This window comes from Bombina bombina, chromosome 5 (assembly GCF_027579735.1).
Source record: "Bombina bombina isolate aBomBom1 chromosome 5, aBomBom1.pri, whole genome shotgun sequence".
Classification (NCBI taxonomy): Eukaryota; Metazoa; Chordata; class Amphibia; order Anura; family Bombinatoridae; genus Bombina; species Bombina bombina.
Window position 1 is genome coordinate 560771992 of NC_069503.1, and position 20295 is coordinate 560792286.

A 20295-nucleotide genomic window follows, 5' to 3' on the forward strand; every position below is an offset into this window, starting at 1 on the left:
GTTGCTTAAAATTGCATGCTCTATCTGAATCAGGAAATATTTTTTTTTGGTTCAGTGTCCCTTTAATCCCATTAATAAAGGTGACCCATTTAACACAAGCATTCAAATCCCTGAATTCTGCTTCTAGCCAGAAATGCATCCAAATCATTTTCATTCACTACCTCCTCTGGTAATGAGTTCCACAATTGCATTGCTCTTACAGTGAGTACGTTTCCGATGCAGGAGATTAAATCTCCTTTGCTTCAGCCTTAAATTGTGTCCTCTTGTTACAAACATTTTTCTTGGAATAAACAGAGCTTCTGCCATCTCTGTATATGGGCCTTGAATATATTTATATAAAGTAATCAAGCCACCTCTCAAGAGCCTTTTTTCTACAGAAAACAGACTCATTTTGGCTAACCTCTCGCCATAGCTTAAATTCCCCAGTCCCCTTATTAGTTTTGTGGATCTTCTCTGAACTTTTCTAAGTCTAAAATGTCTTTTTTTGAGATCGGCCCCCAGAACTGCACTCCATACTCAAGGTGAGGTCTTACCAGGGATTTATATAGTGACAGAATTATGCTTTCTTCCCTTGCATCAATGCTTCTTTTAATACATGCTAGTATCTAATGATCCTTTGAAGCTGCTGCCCTGCATTGTGCGCCCATCTTTAGCTTGTTATCTATTACTACTTCCAAATCTCTTTACTCCTTTAGCCTAGTCCCATTTAAATAACAGATTGCCTGGTTATTTTTACCAAAATGTAGAACCTTGCATTTTCCCATATTAAATCTCATTTTCCATTTACCTGCCTATTCTTCTAATTTTTGCAGCTCCCCTTTGTAAACCAAGTTCATCCTGCTCCGACCAAATGACCTTACACAACTTTGTATCATCTGCAAAAATAGAGATATTGCTATTTAATCCTTGCTCCAAGCCATTAAAAACTAATACCTGGTGAACTGCACTGATTACCTTTGACCAGAGTATGATACGTTTACTACTACTTGTTGCTCCCTGTCTTTAATCCAGTTATTTTTCCATGTGCTAACATCTTCATATAATCCCAGTCCCTTAATTTTGTACATTAATCTCTCATGTGGCAATGTATCAAACGCCTTTGCAAAATCCAAGCATATCACATCAACTGATTCCCCTTTATCTATATTTTTACTTGCTTCCTCATAGAATCTAATTAGATCAGTTTGACATGATCTATTTCTCATAAAAAAGTCATGAAGTATGTTGGCACCTGGTGGTCATCTTATAGTCAAATACCGTCCCTTTTCTCAATATCACTATGAGCTTGCTCCAATACAATATAAAAAAGGAAATTTATGCTTACTTGATAAATGTATTTCTTCTACGATATGACGAGTCCACGGATTTCATTCTTACTTGTGGGATATTAACCTCCTGCTAGCAGGAAGTGGCAAAGAGCACCACAGCAGAGCTGTATATATATATATATAGCTCCTCCCTTCCCTTCACCTCCAGTCATTTGACCGAAGTTAGGAAGAGAAAGGAAAAGCCAAAGGTGCAGAGGTGACTGAAGTTTAACTAAAATATAATATATACTTGTCTTAAAAATGACAGGGTGGGCCGTGGACTCGTCATATCGTAGAAGAAATAGATTCATCAGGTAAGCATAAATTTCCTTTTCTTCTACAAGGTACGAGTCCACAGATTTCATCCTTACTTGTGGGATACAATACCAAAGCTACAGGACACGGATGAAAGGGAGGGACAAGACAGGTACCTAAACGGAAGGCACGACTGCTTGAAGAACCTTTCTCCCAAAACCAGAAGAAGCAAAAGTATCAAATTTGGAAAAAGTGTGAAGAGACAACCAAGTTGCAGCCTTGCAAATCTGTTTAACAGAAGCATCGAAACACTGTAATCCCTCAGGCCAGTAATAAACTTAACAGCCCTTAATAAAAAAACGCAGCTCCCAGCGTCCAGCCCTGAATAAGCCTCAAAGATATATTTACATACTTTAGCAATCAGTATAAAGGGATTCCAGGTACACCATTTCCTTACATATAGTGCATACTGCTTACCCCTCCGCATATAGGGAAAAATGTCAGCCTGTTCTGTTGCATCAAGTCTCCCCAGAAACAAAAGACTGAACATACCTTAATGCTGCTTGTAGCAAGACACCGTTCTCCACACTGAAGATTTTTCTTACACTACCTTCAGCTGCGCTGTGGGAACCATCATGGATCTTAGATAATGTTTGCTAAGATCATCAGCATCAGAGCAGAAAATAAGATGTCTCCACTCCTCTTGGGACGTAATAGACTGACAATTTCTCAGTGAGAAAAATAGTACTCACTGGCACCATTTTAAAATAAAAAAAAACAACTTCTTGATTGAAGAATCTAAACTAACACCTCACTTTACCTCTTCCTATCACTAACACAGGCAAAGAGAATGACTGGAGGTGGAGGGAAGGGAGGAGCTATATATACAGCTCTGCTGCGGTGCTCTTTGCCACTTCCTGCTACCAGGAGGTTAATATCCCACAAGTAAGGATGAAATCCGTGGACTTGTCATATCTTGTAGAAGAAATATATATCAATGGGGCTTCACCTCCCACCTCACCTCATATGCCTTACTCCGCCCAGATGAGTGACCGGTCCACATGAATTGCTAACAAACTCTCCTGCTGCTTCTCCAACGTTTGCAGTCAGTCGGGTGGAAGAATTACCTCTATATCTACCTACGGTCGACTCCGATCCCCTCTTCGGCTCACTCCTTACTAACGGGTGACATCATCACTTGGTTCCAGCTCCCGGCTCTCTATCTCTGCCGATGGTTGCTTCATGAGGTGGGTGGGTGTGACAGGTGCAAGAACCAATCATCTGCTGGCGTGCTATCCTCTGTTCCACACAATATTATGTAAATCCAAGCAACGAGGAGCACTCGCACAAACGGATGAAGTTAAAAAACTTATTAGATGTTACCCTGGCAGGGACTACAGAGGGCAGAGTTGTTACCGTTTACAGGAAGCCAATTTCAGGCAACTACTCTCCTCCACGCCCGGAGCAGCCATCCAAAACGTGTGTTCAAATCAGAGATGATGAGTTTGGGAGACATGCTCTGGATTTGGAGAAGAGGTTTTGTAAGAGGGGTTATAAAAGAAAAGAAGTTGTGGCCTCAAGAGAAAGTGTAGCATCTATAGACAGGAAGGCGTTTTTTTAAACCTAAGAGAGGAGACAAAAGTGGTTTTGAAGGGGTATCTTTCAAAACCCAATATAGCAACCAGTTCCACCAGGTCTGTAAAATAGTTTGGAAGCATTTTCAAATGCTTAAAGCAGATGATGGCCTGGTGGGTGGACGTTGTAGCTAAGGGCTGCAGATACACTTTCAAAAATGGTAAGAGCATTGGGAATTTGCTAGCCCCTACACAATTGAAGCCTTTATTGTCAGACAGTTTATCATGGCTAAGGTTTAAGGGTACCTACAGGTGTAGCTACTCACAATGCATAGCATGTGAGTATTTGCAACCAGGAGAGGGTTTTGAAAGTACGGCCTCTAGAGAAAAATTCAAACATTTTTCATGTTTGAATTGTAGGACATTTTATGCTGTGTATCTGCTCATGTGTGGACTGTGGCATCCAGTATACAGGTCTCACAATCAGGTCTCACAACCAGACACAGGATACGTGAGCACCTGTCCAGCATAAAGGCTGGTAAATTGACCACCCCATTGGTGCAGCACTTTTTTTTTTTTTTTTTTTTAAATATATTTTTTTATTGAGGTAAAACGGCAAACAGACAAAATTTCAGAAAGAAACATCATGGCAACATGCCCATTTGTCATACATCAGGATTTACAGAATTAATAAAACAAGCATGTCTTCAGAACTGTAGAATCAAAGCGTAACCTAATCCAAAGGTACATTTTCCAGCCATGTATATTACCTCATTTTATAAAAGTACGTATACGGAGGGACATATGACACAAAACTGACACCTTTTGTGGCGTAGGCCTAAATGCAATAGCCAAATCTTAGCCTATGTAGGCCTGCACACGTCCTTGATATCTGCAGCAGAACATATATTACATACAATTTCAGTAATAAAACATTTCAACAAGAATATTAACACTATAGGCATTGTATATTTTGTCATCCACTCCCCTTAAACTGTGCTAAAGTATGAATGAGACGAATCTCAGTTAAGAGTTAACGGCCACCTTCGGGTCACAAATCTTAAAAAAATAAGTACTGTAGGAAGCGTAGGGGATAAAGTTATAGGGGCCTTCTAGGGCCCAGCCTGGTAGTGAATTCTATATAGACAGTACTGTCGGTGGTATAGGCCCCCGTTTATCTCAGCACATGTGAAGGGCACACAAGGGGTAGTTAAAACTGGAAAGATTATAGGTTTCATTCATACCTTTATATAAAACTTTATGTATGCCTAAGACCAACATCATAGGTGATATGAAGATAAAGCATAATATACAGTACATGTTCAGAGTAGCTATATAGAGCACATTAGACCTTAGATGATAGGGCCACTTTTGGGCCCTTAATTGCTATATATAAGTAACAGCAGAAAGGTGTGAGATTGACCTCTACCTAAGTAATAACACTACAGAGATGGAGGGGTTAGCTCAGTTAAGCCAATAGCCCCTGTAAAGTGGGAGCAATTCTAGAAACCTACAGCCATCTTGTAATTTTACTTTCTTTCTATTGTACTATCTCAGCAATATACATATAAATAGTTACATAAAAGGCGTTTAAAGAAGCTGGATATATAGGTTAGCAGCGTATATCTGCTGAGAAAAAACAGGCTATAAGCTTTTATAAATGGTGAAGCAACAGCTCAATATGCGATACAGTATTTATTTCACATATATGCCACTCCTGAACCCCTGCAAATAAACGGAATAAACTACTATCAGAGAAAAATCACGTCAAGAGACAGTATTATGTTTCATAGATCAACTGGTCTGCCTAAATAACATACTACCTGTAGGTAGTCTCAGTGTAAACATATATACAAATAGCATCTCAGCATCATACATAACTGCTCGCTGAGCAGTGCATATATACCCAGTCCAAGAGGGGAAAAGTTCTGAGGTAGAGTTAAATCGGCCCCAGCAGTCCAAAAGTGGCCTTTACTTTACCCTATCCCGGCTTTTATGTTGTCACTCAGATCTTGAAGGCCTCCGGGTATCCTCTGCAGCACTTCAGAAACCAGGTCAGACAGAAACCTCAGCTCGCGCCATAGCTCTAGGGCACAGCCCACACTGAGAGCCAGAGCAGGGCAGTTATGATGAGCCACCAGCATACAGCCTTTCGCAGGGGAGCCGGCCGGTCTCCCCCATATGACCAGGTAAGCGGCAGTGAGCTGGACACTTCTAGTGGGATAGGCCTCTCGAGCCACTACCTTATCTCGTGCGATGCTGAGAGACGCTGCCGTTCCATCCCTTTCCCTTTCAGGCGGTTCTTTTATTTTAGGCACTCCTAGAGTATTGACAGCTCCCCACCTCTTATCTCCAGGACTAGAATCTCGCTGTCCCTTCTCCATGACGGTGGATTCGGTGAGTGTGTGTTCTTTCTGCGGCTGTGTATCGCCGCTCTCGATGCGTGAAGCCACCTCTCTTTCCACAGCAGGCCTGCCAGATTGCGCCACAGGGGTTTCAAATAGTTTCATAAGGCGGTCAAATTTGTAGAGCATCAGCCGCTCAGATTCATCAAATAGGGCTTGTACCTTAGCGCAAAAATCCTCCTCCATGGTGTGAGAGTTATGTAGAGAATCTCTGTACTCTCTGATTACCCGGTTTCCCGGGGGGGAGGCTGAGATCCCTCTCCTTAAGAGCCGCCAGGGACCTTCAGCAGTCCAGATTGGGAAGTCCTGCGTTATTTGAAAAAATTCTTAAATCAGTCTATTCAGCCAAATGTCCCCTACAACTTGATATATAAATTTTAGCTGGATGGCTATGTAGTTAGCAGCTTACAGGCGGAATGTAAAACTGTAGCCCAGAGCTCCCATTTTAGCGGCCATCTTGGCCCATAGCCTGGACACACCCCCCTTGGTGCAGCACTTTAAACATGTGCATAATAAAAGTGCTGACTCCCTTAGGTAGACTATCATTGAGGGGGTGAAATGTAAGGAGAGAGGAGGGGACAGAAATAGACTTTGGGCCAAGAGAGAGGTCTATTGGATCCACAGACTCAGGACCAGAGTACTAGAAGGTTTAAATTCTGAATATGATCTGATTAACTTCTGGGAGTAAGAGTCCTGGGTCTGTGGGTTCAATGGGAGTATGTTTAGTACAAGCAACTTGCTCCTTTGGGCAATATGAGTGGCTATTGCCTCTAGTACCCTTCCTCTACGGCCACACTATATAATTGCAGGGAAATATTGTGTATACATTTTACATTAAGAGTGTGGAAATAGAGAACTGCATGTATGAGTTATCTAAAGTTGCACACTGTTTTCTCTTTCATTTTTACAATTTATATTCTTTAATTTTTATTTTTCAGTATATTAGTTTCCTTACATCAGTGCTTTCCAAACTGTGTGTCGTGACACATTAGTGTGTCGGCAGGGATGTGTAGGTGTGTCCCTGCTTCAGCTCAAATTTTTTTGAATTTCAATTTTTCTTTACATTTTTGGGGGGTTTCCGACTTCCTGCCGGCCTGTAACGCCTAGCACATGGTTGACACATGATTGATACCTAGTGGGTCACAGATCATCTTAACTTATTGGCGCAGTTCAGCGGGAACTGAAACTATTCCCATTGGCGGCTTTGATGGCACATTGGCTCCTGACTGCACTTGTAGTCTCCTCAATCGTCTCGTGACTGCATTTGTAATCAGTGAGTGGGAGAGCTGCTTGATGATAAAATGCGAGTGTCTTTATCTAATATTCCACCAAATATTCAGAAACTTTGTTCATCCCATCAACCTCATACATCCCATTAATATAGTAAGTAGCTATTGGTGTTTTTAAACTTTTTTTTTTTAATTCTTGCACATACATACTGTTACTTGTAAATAATTTTTTTGTTTTTATATAATTTATGTATGTGTCCGTATCTCTTAAAACAAGTTAGTTTAACCTCCTGTTTGCTAGTACAACTGAATTACTGTGTCGCAAAATGATGTAGGTCTAACAAAGTGTGTCACCAACATGAAAAGTTTGGAAAGCTCTGCCTTACATACTTTGGAGAGGTAAGCTTAAAGGGACAGTCAAGTCCAAAAAAAAAACTTTCATTTTTCACATAGGGCATGTAATTTTAAACAACTTTCAAATTTACTTTTATCAACAATTTTGCTTTGTTCTCTTGGTATTCTAGTTGAAAGCAAACCTAGGGATGCACATATGATAATTTCTAAGCCGTTGAAGGCCGCCTCTATTTTATTTACTTTTCACAGCAGGGGAGAGCAAGCTCATGTAGGCCATATAGATAGCATTGTGATCACGCCCGTGGCTAGTGGCAGACACTGCACTAATTGGCTAAAATGCAACTATATACAAAATAACTAAAAGTCATGTAATTAGGGGCGGTCAGAAGATGCTTAGATGCAAGTTAGTCACAGAAGTAAAAAGTGTATTAATATAACAGTGTTGGTTTTGCAAAAAAACTAACTGGGGAATGGGTAATAAAGGGATTATCTATCTTTTTAAACAAAAAAAAATCTGTTTTTTACTGTCCCTTTAACTTAAGGTATGACCATATTAAATATTAAATATTCTACTTGGGTTATTTCTCCCCTGGAATATTAACTGTGTGATTATGAGTTAACAAGTATCTTATATAAATGATTATGAGTTTATGAGTATATAAATGTGATTATGAGTTAACAAGTATCTTATATAAATGATTGAAGTGTATGCAATGATGCAACTTTGTTTAGGTGTTTCATATACTGCTGATTGTTTAGGATACGTTTCTTAAGTCTTTAAAAGGCAACAACTTGAGTACAATTTTGTTATACAATTGCTGTAACAAGCGATTTTGTGGATGTGTTTAGGACTTCACTTCGGGTAATTGTTTTACCCAATCACTATGCACTATTGTGTATATAAGATCATTAGGGATCTCAGACTGTAGCTACGATTACAGCCTTTCTGGCCGAAACACGTCAACAGACAGTCCTAGGTGTGAACTCCAAACCACCCGCATTGCTGCTTGCAATCTATCCTCATCCTGCATATGTGGATGTTATAATGAACTCACAATAAAAATTTTTTTTTAACTTTATCCATTTTTTCATAAAACCATGCTGATTTGAACTGATTGATAATCTTGTTTACACGAATATACTCATCAATATAATCCCTTTAAAGTATCTTCCCCACTATTGATGTCAGACTAACTTGTCTATAGCTTCCTGGATCAGCCCTGCTTCCCTTTTTAAAGAGTGGAACCACATCAGCTTTATGCCAGTCCTGGTGTACTATGCCTGAGGATATGAAAAATTAAGAGTAGAGGTTTGTCTATAACAGTGCTAAATCCCTGTAATACACTTGAGTGTGTTCCATCTGGGCTTGGAGTTTTATTTACCTTAATATTTTTTCCTGATATCCTACCATTAACCCAGTTAATGGTATGGACTTGTATGTTCTAGTTTGTGTAAAAGTATCCGCCATTGGTTCCTCTCTTGTGTATACTGAAGAAAAGAATTGGCTTAGTACCTCAGTCTTCTCTCTGTCACTGTTAATCATGCTACCCTACTTTTTATAACCATGTGGTATGTGTTGATATGAATATTTATTTAACAAAGTTTTAAATGTTATCCATTTATTCTCTGTATTTTTATTAGAAAATACTTTGTCCCAATTTATGTTATTTAATGAGTTCCTTAAATCATTGAATTTTGCTTTCTTAAAATGAAAAGTCTTGGTTAAAGCTTTAAAGGGACAGTCAACACCAGATTTTTTGTTGTTTAAAAATGTAGATAATCCCTTTATTAACCATTCCCCAGTTTTGCATAACCAACACAGTTATACTAATATGCATTTTACCTCTGTGATTACCTTGTATCTAAGCCTCTGCAAACTGCCCCCTTATTTAAGTTCTTTTGAAAAACTTGCATTTTAGCCAATCAGTGCTGACTCTATATAAGACACATGAACTATCACCCTCTAGTGGTGATAAACTGTTGAAATGCATTCAGATTCGAGGCGGCCTTCAAGGTCTAAAAAATTAGCATATAAACCTCCTAGGTTTAGCTTTCAACTAAGAATACCAAGAGAACAAAGCAAAATTGGCGATAAAAGTAAATTGGACAGTTGTTTAAAATAACATTCCCTATTTAAATCATGAAAGTTTTTTTTTTTACTTAACTGTCCCTGCTTATGGAAAGTGATTTCAAATGTGACCATGTTATGATCACTGTTACCCAAATGTTCTTTGACTTCTATGTTTGAACTGTATCTGATCTGTATCGTTTGATAGAACTAAAACCAATATAGCTTTATTCCTACTAGGTTAGCAGAGGGGTGTGCAAGTGTCTCTAGCCACCTGGCCGCAGGGTTTGCAACATTGTTTATAGATAGATTTAAACACTGCTGCCATAGACTGCTATTGACATGTGCACTCTCCTGAGCTTCTATAAGCCTACCTAGCTTTACTCTTAAAGGGACAGTCAACACCAGAATTTTTGTTGTTTTAAAAGATAGATAATCCCTTTATTACCCATTCCCCAGTTTTGCATAACCAACTGTTATATTAATATATTTTTTAACTCTGTGATTAACTTGTATCTAAGCATCTTCTGACAGCCCCCTGATCACATGACTTTTTATTTATTATCTATTGACTTGCATTTTAGCCAATTAGTGCAGTGTCTGCCACAATCCACGGGCGTGATCACAATGTTATCTATATGGTTTATATGAACTAGCTCTCCCCTGTTGTAAAAAGCAAATAAAAAAGCATGTGATAAGAGGCGGCCTTCAAGTGCTTAGAAATTATCATATAAGCCTTCCTAGGTTTTGCTTTCAACTAAGAATACCAAGAGAACAAAGAAAACTCAGCGATAAAAGAATTTGAAAGTTGTTTAAAATTACATGCTCTATCTGAAACATGAAAGTTTTTTTTCGGACCTGACTGTCCCTTTAACAAAGGATATAAAGAATACAAAGCAAAAATGATAATAGAAGTAAATTATAAAGTTTATCTGAATCATGAAAGTTTAATTTTGACTTTACTGTCCCTTTAAATCTGGAACCAGGCTGTATCTGGTTTAAAGGGAAATGAAACCCAATTTTTTTTCTTTCATGATTTAGAAAGAGCATTTAATTTTAAACAACTTTCTAATTTACTTCTATTATTTAATTTGCTTTAATCTCTTGATAGACTTTGGTGAAAATCATATCTAGATAGGCTCAGTAGCTGCTGATTGGTTGCTACACATAGATGCCTTGCGTGATTGGCTCATCCATGCGCATTGCTATTTCTTCAACAAAGGATATCTAAAGAATTAGATAATAGAAGTAAATTGGAATGTTGTTTAAAATTGTTTTCTCTACTGGAATCATGAAAGAAAATCTTTGGGTTTAGTGTCCCTTTAAATGACAATTAACTCTGTAACCTCTGTAATTCTAACATTTCTGGGGTTAGTTTAAATCCCAGTGCAGTGGCCAAATAGCACTTGCACGTTTTGGAGTTGGCAGTATGGTCCTTTGTAGGGAACAGGTTTTATAGCTGTGAAGGTCTAAACACTTCTGATATTGATTCAGAACCTTCCAGTTCTCTTGTGGCCAGTTAATTTTTTTTCTCGCTTAATAATTTTTTGCCCTTATTTTGGTTAGTATATTTTTTTTGTTTAATAAGAAAGGTCTGTCTGCCTTTGATGAATTAGAACCATTATATAATAAAAAAAAAATATATAGTCTAGAAAGGAAGTATAAGGTATAATCTTCTTTAGTGTGATAGTGATAACCAAGAGGTGTGTAGAGTGAGTGTTGTAAGGCTGCTCTAGTCTTAAAGGGACAATCTACTTCAGAATTATCATTGTTTAAAAAGATAGCTAATATCTTTATTACCCATTCCCCAGTTTTGCATAACCAACTGTTATATTAATACACTTTTTTTTTTTTTTTTTTTATTGAGTTTTTCAAACATACATTATAGACATAATAAATAAAAAATAACATCTCGTTTCTAATATTACATTTTTACCTGTGTTATTACCGTACAATAATAGCGTCTTATTCTACAAATCATAGTGTCATCATATCCGTGATATAATTACCTCAACCTTTTCAATTTTCATTAGTACCTTCCAAAATTATTTTTTAAGTCATTTAATACAGTTTACAGCTGACAATCATTTGGGATTTAATAACCCTTTATCATGAATTCTAAAGATACTTTCTGTTATAATCAGGGAGAAAAAAAAATAAAAAAAAAATATATATATATTTCCCCTCTCTTCCCCCCCCTCCCCCCCCCCCATCTCCTTTAATCAAAAGTGAATCTTATCTTTCCCTAGACCCCAAACTGAGCTATATCTATCCAGTTATGAGGCAGCTCATTCTCTAATACTAAGGATAAAAATATTGGTGAATTCTGGAATCTAGCAATGAACTGCAGTTGCAAGGGTAACGGCCACGCACAGATATATTTTCTCCATTTTGCAAAAAAAGCACGAAAATGTACTTCCGTATTAATTTTAACATCATAGGATTCAATTGTCATTTGAATAGTTAATATATTTAATAATTCAGGAATCGTAGGTATCTTTGACGTTTTCCACTCTCTAAATATTTGATTTCTAACTGCTATTATAATAAAGTTAATAAAGAGTTGTTCTCCTTTATCCCTTTTTTCTGAATCTAACAAAAATATCTGTCGGAAAGAGATAATGGTTTTTTTTTGAAGGTATTTATTTAGCCAATAATTAACTTTCCTCCAATATTGATTAATTTTGGGGCAGGCCCATATACAGTGGACAATATCTGCCATTTCTTTACTACATTTAAAACAACAACTTGTTTGTCTGTTCTTTGAAATCTTGTATAACCTATATGGCGTTAAATAGTAGTTATTGAGTAACTTTATTTGAGCTTCCCGCCAGCTTATGTTACTTGTTGCGAGCGTTGAGAGGGATATACTTTTTACTATCTCCTGTTCGGTAATATTTGGGATTATTTTCAATATATTTTCTTTTAATTTTCCTATATTATTTCGGCCTGACTTTACGATTAAGGAGTCATACCAGTAAGACGTTGACCTTCGACCATTCTCATATAATTTTATTCCATTGGGGATCTCTTTAATCTTCTTTAGTGTGATAGTGATAACCAAGAGGTGTGTAGAGTGAGTGTTGTAAGGCTGCTCTAGTCTTAAAGGGACAATCTACTTCAGAATTATCATTGTTTAAAAAGATAGCTAATATCTTTATTACCCATTCCCCAGTTTTGCATAACCAACTGTTATATTAATACACTTTTTACTTCTGTGATTACCTTGTATCTAAGCCTCTGCAGACAGGCCCCTCAGTTCTTTTGACAGACTTGCATTTCAGACAGTGATCTCATAAATAACTCAAAGGGAGTGAGCACAATGGTACATATGAACTAGCCCTATCTAGCTGTGAAAAACATTCAAAATGCAAAATTAGATAAGAGGGGACATTCAAGAGTTTAGGAATTAGCATATGTGCCTACCTAGGTTTAGCTTTTAAAAAAAGAATACCAAGGAACAAGGCATATTTGATCTGAAGTTCTTCAGTTAGTACGCATTGGGTTTTCGGTCGCACGCAAACTATTTACTTTCAACTTAAAATACAAGAATTAACCTGCCCATGTTAAAAGTTTACTTTGAAAGGTGTTTGCACATGGGTGGAAAAAAAAATGAGAGCCCTACTTGTAATTTGTCCCTCTGCGTGGTTCCTTATTTTATATTCTGTTAGTATATGTGTGCATATTTTGAATCTAGAGAGAAATCTTGGAGGTTTCTGACAAATTATACTTCTAGTATTAGTGTTATTTTTTATTTTTTTATCATTAAGGGGTAAATATTTAAGTAATACAAATATAATGTACCTCTTGTTAATGCAAATGGTTAGACCCCACCTTAACTATGTAGTGCCATATTGGGTGCCGGCTTTCAAGAAGAACATTATAGAACTGGAAAAAGTGCAGAGAAAGGTAATAAAATTGCTAAGAGAAAATTGATAAGCAGAACAGAAGATTTGAAATAGGAAGAAAAGCCTGAAAGGATGAAGTTATTTATACTGGATAAAAAGTGCCCATATAAGAAATTCTTATTTGATTGTACAAAAGATAAGTCATCCACTGAGACTTGAGGAACATAGATTTAATCTACAGCATTTTAAGGGGTTCTTCACAGTGAAAAACTATGAGGATACATCATTTTCTGCCTATAGATACTCTCTTAAATTCAATAGATGTATTTAAAATGAACTGGATGTAGTTTAAACAAAGCAGTTAAAAAAGCCAAGTTCTAGCATAAATTCGGCCCTGTTGACATTTCCCAGTTACCAATAACAGGGGCTTATTGTCCCTTATTGGCAATAGCAAACACAATAAAACAAAATACATTTTATTGTATGTTCCAGAACTTTTAAAAAATTAAAGTTTTGCAAAAAATTAGTTGTAAATGCTTTCTAAAATATTTATTTTGCAATGCAGATTTTTTTTGTAATGCAGTACCTATTTTTTGATACATATAGTACACAGAAAAAGCATAACTTGTTAAAGGGACACTGAACCCACATTTTGTGATTCAGATAGAGAATGCAATTTTAAGCAACTTTCTAATTTACTCCTATTATCAAATGTTCTTCATTCTCTTGGTATTTTTATTTGAAAAGCAAGAATGTAAGTTTAGATGCCGGCCTATTTTTGATGAACAACCTGGGTTGTTCTTGCTGATTGGTGGATAAATTCATCCAACAATAAACAAGTGCTGTCCAGGGTCCTGAACTTTATTTTTCAAATAAAGATAGCAAGAGAACAAAGAAAAAATGATAACAGGAGTAAATTAGAAAGTTGCTTAAAATTGCATGCTCGATCTGAATCACAAAAGAAAAAAAATTGGGTTCAGTATCCCTTTAAGTCTTATGAAAGTGTTTAAGATTTCAAAATTATTTTTCTCTTAGAGTAACATTTAGTAACAATTACAAACCTTGTTATGTCAAGTGCTTTCTGAACTTTTGCATTAACAGACCCAAGAAGATCAGCACCCATTTTTTTGAGCAGCTGTGTAAGTAGCACAAAAAGCCAGTCCTGTAGGTCTTCCTTGTGCACCTGAACAAAATCAACCAAGGTTTCTAGGAACATACTAAACACCTGAAATGAGAAGGATAATTAAAAAGAGATCAAGAAATGCTAAATTGTAGTAAAGACCAAAATAAAGAAAACATTTTAAGAAATGTAATAGATATGTTTATACAGACAAAACAGCAACACTTTATTTAAAATATGAGTTTTTCGTTTCGCAAAGATGTCACGTATCAAATACTTATTTTATTACAATTCACCACCACCATCAAGCTATATTTTTTTCTTTCAGAATGATGTAATTTAGTAATAAAAGATTCCTTGTTATATAGGAGTTAACATGTTCCCATTAATTCACCCTATGGGGCCGATTTATCACGGCCGTATAACCCTGTTTCAGCGCAAGCCTTCAGGTTGCCTCTGAGGTTGCGGACATCAATCCACTCGATCTCATACGATTGGGTTGACACCCCCTGCTAGCGGCCAATCTGCAGGGGGCAGCATTGCACAAGCAGTTCACCAGAACTGCTTGTGCAATTGTAAATGCAGACTGTGTATGCTGTCGGCATTTATCGATGTCTGGCGAACATGATCATGTCCACCAGACACTTGATAAATCGGCCTCTATATCTTAACCTAAATTATGAATACAACTTGAACTAAGGGTATTTTATTAACACCTGCCCTTTATATTTAATTAGTCATAAAATCTGTGCCATTTTTTGCAGTACAGTGGTCCCACCCCTTGCTCTCCCCCTCTCTTTTGCTCTCTCTTCCGCCCCCTCTTCTTTTCTCTCTCTCTTCCCCCCCTCTCTTTTGCTCTCTCCCCCCCTCTTTTGTTCGCTCTCTCCCCCCTCTTTTGCTCTCTCTGTCTCCCTCTCTTTTGCTCTCTCTCCCCCCTCTCTTTTGCTCTCGCTCTCTCCCCCCTCTCTTTTGCTCTCTCTCTCCCCCCTCTCTTTTGCTCTCTCTCTCCCCCTCTCTTTTGCTCTCTCTCCCCCTTTCTTTTGCTCTCTCCCCTCCTCTCTTTTGCTCTCTCCCCCCATCTCTTTTGCTCTCTCTCTCCCCCCTCTCTTTTGCTCTCTCTCTCTCTCTCTCTCTCTCTCTCTCTCTCTCTCTCTCTCTCCTCCTCTCTTTTGTGCTCTCTCTCTCCCCCCTCTCTTTTGCTCTCTCTCTCTCCCCCCTCTCTTTTGCTCGACATCCCCCATCTTTTTTGTGCTCTCTCCCCCCTCTCTTTTGCTCTCTCTCTCCCATCTCTCCCATCACAGCGCTTCTGCCCAGCCACGCCCCCCGCCACCGTTGCTTCAGCCCACACTCTCTGCTTTCTGATCCTAATGGCCAGGTATGTTTGTCCTCGTGCAGTCTCTACTGCACATGACAGCTTCGGACAAACATACCTGGCCTTTAATATTATAGGATATCAGTTATATTCTATTCGCAACTGATTTGCCGCGTGACTTGTAATCTTGCCCCTTGTGTTTTACTGAAATCACTTTTTAACAACCATTCTCTAAGGAACATAAAACCCATTTTTTTTAGATAGAACATACAGATTTAGACATTTTTCCAATTTACTGTTTTTCCAATTTATTATATTTTCTTTGTTTTCTTTTTATCCTTTGCTGCAAAGTAGGAAGATAAGTTCAGGAGTGTGCATGTGTCTGCAGTACTATATGGTAGCAGTTTTGCAACAATGTTATACATTAGCAAAAACACTAGTTGGCAGCACTATTTACTGTCATGTAGTGCTCCAGACATGTGCCCCCTACCTATCTAAATATCTCTTCAACAAAGAATAACAAGAGAACAAAGCAAATTTGATAATATATGCAAATTGTATTCTCTATCTAAATCATAAAATAATATGTTTGAGTTCCATGTCCCTTTAAATCATGGATAAAAAGATATTTACATCCAAATTAGATAATACAAAAATGCACAATTAAATTTCCAGATTGCTACGTTAAATTTGTTTCTAATTTGGAATATACTAAATGTTATAATTTAACATAAAAATATAATATATAAATAAATCACAAACTACATACATTTTTTTTTTAGAATTTTCTGAGATAATTTGTTGAATACATGAATATGTTGATGAATTTTAAAGTAAAACTATTGAGCCATTCTCTGTTTAGGTATGGCAAAAAAAATCACAAAAATAAAATAACAAAACACCACCACACCATTAAGTTTAAACTATGGCTGCTGCTTATACAGTACTGTAGCTATACTTCAGCCACCATGTATCAATGTCCAGGGGGACAAAGTTTCCAGGCAGGGAACCTGTCCAAAGGGTTTCAAGGTCTATGATACAGCATACGCAGAAGGAAATTTTCATGCAGTCACGCTCCTTGCAATGAGGTTTTGTTTTTAGAAGCAGTAGAGGGCCAACCAATTAATCTTTTTTTTTTACAAGATAATCCCAGAGGTTAAAAGTATATTAATATAACTGTTGGTTATGCAAAACTGGGGAATGGGTAATAAAGGGATTATCTAACTTTTAAAACAATAAGAATTCTGGTGTAGACTGTCCCTTTAATCTTTGATTTACTTTTTTTTTTCTTTTGTTATGAGATTTATTTTTTTAATTATCCCATTCACCTGTGTAATTCCTATGATATTTAGTATGTTTGCTAGAGAGATTTTAAATCACAGGAAAATGCATTCTTTAGTGAGTCCAATTGAATTGTCTAGATTAAAGGGACAGTAAAGTCATAATTAGACATTCATGATTTAGACAGAACATACAATTTTAAACAACTTTCTAATTGTCTTCTATTATTTAATTTGCTTCCTACTCTTGTTATCCTTTGCTGAAAGGTGTATCTAGGTAAGTTCAGGAGCAGCAAATAACCTAGGTTCTAGCTGCTAATTGGTGGCTGTATATATATATATATATATATATATATATATATATATATAATGATTGTTATTGGCTCACCCATGTGTTCAGTTAGAAACCAGTAGTGCATTGCTGCTCCTTCAACAAATGACACCAAGAGAATGAAGCAAATTTAATAATAGAAGTAAACTGGAAAGTTGTTTAAATTTGTATATTCTACCTGAATCATGAAAGGAATTTTTTGGGTTTCATGCCCCTTTAAGTACAGGAACAGCTTTTGATTCTCTTCTTCCAGGGAATATACTACAGTCAACTAAAAAAACGTTCACGTTTATACGCTTTAACGGGACAGTAAACCTAAAATATAATGTTATATAATTCATCGGGCCAGCTGTATAGTCACAGCCCGGCCCGACCGCGCCATAACACTAAATGCAGCTCGCTCCTGCTGTCTGACAGTTAGTGTTATGGCGCGGTCGGGCCGGGCTGTGACTATACAGCTGGCCCGATGCGCTGTGGAATAAAAACAGACCCGTTCAGAAGAGCACAGAGAGCGGGTCTGAGAAACTGTCATATTTATAAAAAATTAAAAGGGAATATTACGTTTTATAACGATAGCACTAATATAATGTTATATAATTCTGCACTATGTGCAGAATTATATAACATTATATTTTAGGTTTACTGACACTTTAAGGAAATTTGTAATAATCCCCTTAAAACATATAAACGTGAAAACACTCTTGAGCCAATAGGTGAATAGGTAAAACCATTGACTTCATAATAGTAAAAATCTCTCACCATAATCAGTATAATCTGTCATGTGGGTTTCATTCATAGAGGTGATGCTTATGTAATTTTATGATACCATAACATGTGCACTAATTTGTTTTGTTGTAATTTGTTCTTTCAATGCTGGCTGCATGTTTCATATGTAATATCAAATAGTGCCCAGCATATGAGAGCTCATTCTGGAAATTTATGTTCTGCACATTTCAATTTAAATTAGAGGATGGCCATTTGTACAGTATGCACTCAGGGTACATACATATAACATAATAATAGTAAAAAAGGTCTCCAGCACTCCAGTATAAAAGGCAATTTATTAATGAAAGCTTTCATTAATAAATTGCCTTTTATACTGGAGTTCTGGAGACCTTGTTTACTATTTCTATTGTTGAAGGGTTGTGGCAGTACCCTTGGCCTTTCGTGCACCCTATCCTCTGTGCTGTACTCACTTGGGACTTCATACATATAACATAATGTTTAGAAATCGAGACCAGAGTCTGGACATTTTGCTTCTTAAATGGGTAGTTGGCAATATTTTTATTGCCAAAAAAATAATTTTTAACAGTGATGTCACCAAAAGGTACTAATGGGGGGAGCACTTATTGGAGGCCCATCTGCTATTTGTGGGCAGAGTCACAACATGAGGGATAGGAGTGGGTGTGCTGTAGACAGGGCCACAATGGAAGGGATAGGACCGGTCCCCATGCCTCAGACAGGGTCAAGGCTGGACAGGGATTGTGTATGGTTGGGAAAGCCATCAGCTGATTTAGGGGGGAACAAGAGGACTAGCTATTATGTTGGAGGTGGACCTGGTCACCACCTCGGTGAAGCCACTGATTTTAATACATTCACTAGTGATAAATCTAATTTTAAAAAGCCAAAATGTACATAAGATATACTATATAATAATTTCTTAAAATAATTTGACAGTGTCTGTTTAGTCCATGCCTTTCTCACTGCCTTCTGTCTCTCTCTTAGCATGCCTATCTCTCTCTCTTTGCCTGCCTACCTGTTTCTCTCTCTCTCTGCCTATTTGTCTCTTTCTCTATCCCTTTTTCTTTGCCTTTCTCTTTCCCATCTCTGTCTCTTTCTGTTTTCCTGCCACTCTCCTTGTCTCTTGGGGGCCGATTTACCAAGGTCTGGCGGACATGATATGCTGTAGCGTATCATGTCTGCCAGACATTGCTGAATGTCGACAGCATATGCTGTCTGCATTTAACATTGCACAAGCAGTTCTGGTGAACTGCTTGTGCAATGCCGCCCGCTACATAATGGCTGCTAGCAGGGGGTGTTAATTAACCCGATCGTATAGGATTGGGCGGATTAATGTCTGCAGCCTCAGAGGCAGTGGAGCAGTTAAAGGGACATTAAACACTCAATACATGCTAGATAGAATGATGCATTCAATGAAAAGATTAGTCCATGACTAACATGTAGATTTTTTTTTTAAAGTTTCATTAGTTGTTTAAATAGTGAGAAAATAAGTGTAAAGTTTTAGTGTCTATAAAACAATGGGAGCTGCCATGTTGTAACTTGTATTACCTTCTCTGCTGTGGCCAATTAGGGACCGTTATAAATAGGTCACTAGAGTGTGAAGCCAATGGCTGTGTGGGATATAACAGTGTTCTGCACATCCATTTCTAACAGGAACTGAAAAGCTCACAATTTCAAAATGGAATTACAGGCAAAGAGGACAAAATAAATAATGAAAGTATATTGCAGAGTGGTTTAATATATACAATTTATCATTTTATATTACCATCTCAAAGTGTTTAATGTCCCTTTAAGGAGCAGCAATCTTATGACCGCTGCTTCATAACTGCTGTTTCCAGCGGAAGGCTCACGCGGAAACAAGGGCATCAGGGGCCATTCAGCCCTAGATAAATCTGCCCCTTGCCTCTCTCTGCCTACTTATCTCTCTATTTGTCTACATTATTGTTTTTTTACATATATGATGCACCAACATCCCCCTCTGTCTTCCTCTATAAGTATCAATAATCTCTCCTTCCTGTATTTCTTCAATATATGTCTACCAAACGCACTTGTTTCCTTCTTCCCCCTATATGTGAACCTCCTCTACATAATCAGGTAAATAAATGGACAGATCACACTCACACAATGTACTTAGCCTAAAAGGAACAGCTCACACAATAAACAAAATCAGAAAAGTACATGCACGCACGCACGCACACACACAACACTGCATTAACCCCTTCCCGTCGGACTTATTTGTCTACATCGGAACAAAGAAATCTCTAAATGTTTGTGTACCAGCAGCTCTCTCTTTAAGCTATTTAAGGCTGTATGTGAAGCCAGTCCTTAAAGCTGTGTGAAAGTCATGAGCTATGTATTTAATGTTGAGTGAATACTTTGAGCTGTCCATTTAAGACTCTGTGTGTGGCATAAGCTTTCTGCATCCCTTTATGGCTGTGTGCATTGTGTATGTTTGTTTGGTATGTGTGTTG

At 37.5% G+C, this 20295-nt stretch overlaps 1 protein-coding gene across 1 annotated transcript in view; it reads right to left on the reverse strand.

Moving 5' to 3' along the window:
* The window catches only part of LOC128661553 (CLIP-associating protein 2-like), an 898219-nt gene that overhangs the window by 200029 nt on the left and 677895 nt on the right, over positions 1–20295 (reverse strand). Inside the window, exon 20 of the mRNA XM_053715796.1 lies at positions 14102–14265. Within this exon, the coding sequence (XP_053571771.1) occupies positions 14102–14265 (164 nt within the window). The remainder of the gene's footprint in view (positions 1–14101; positions 14266–20295) is intronic.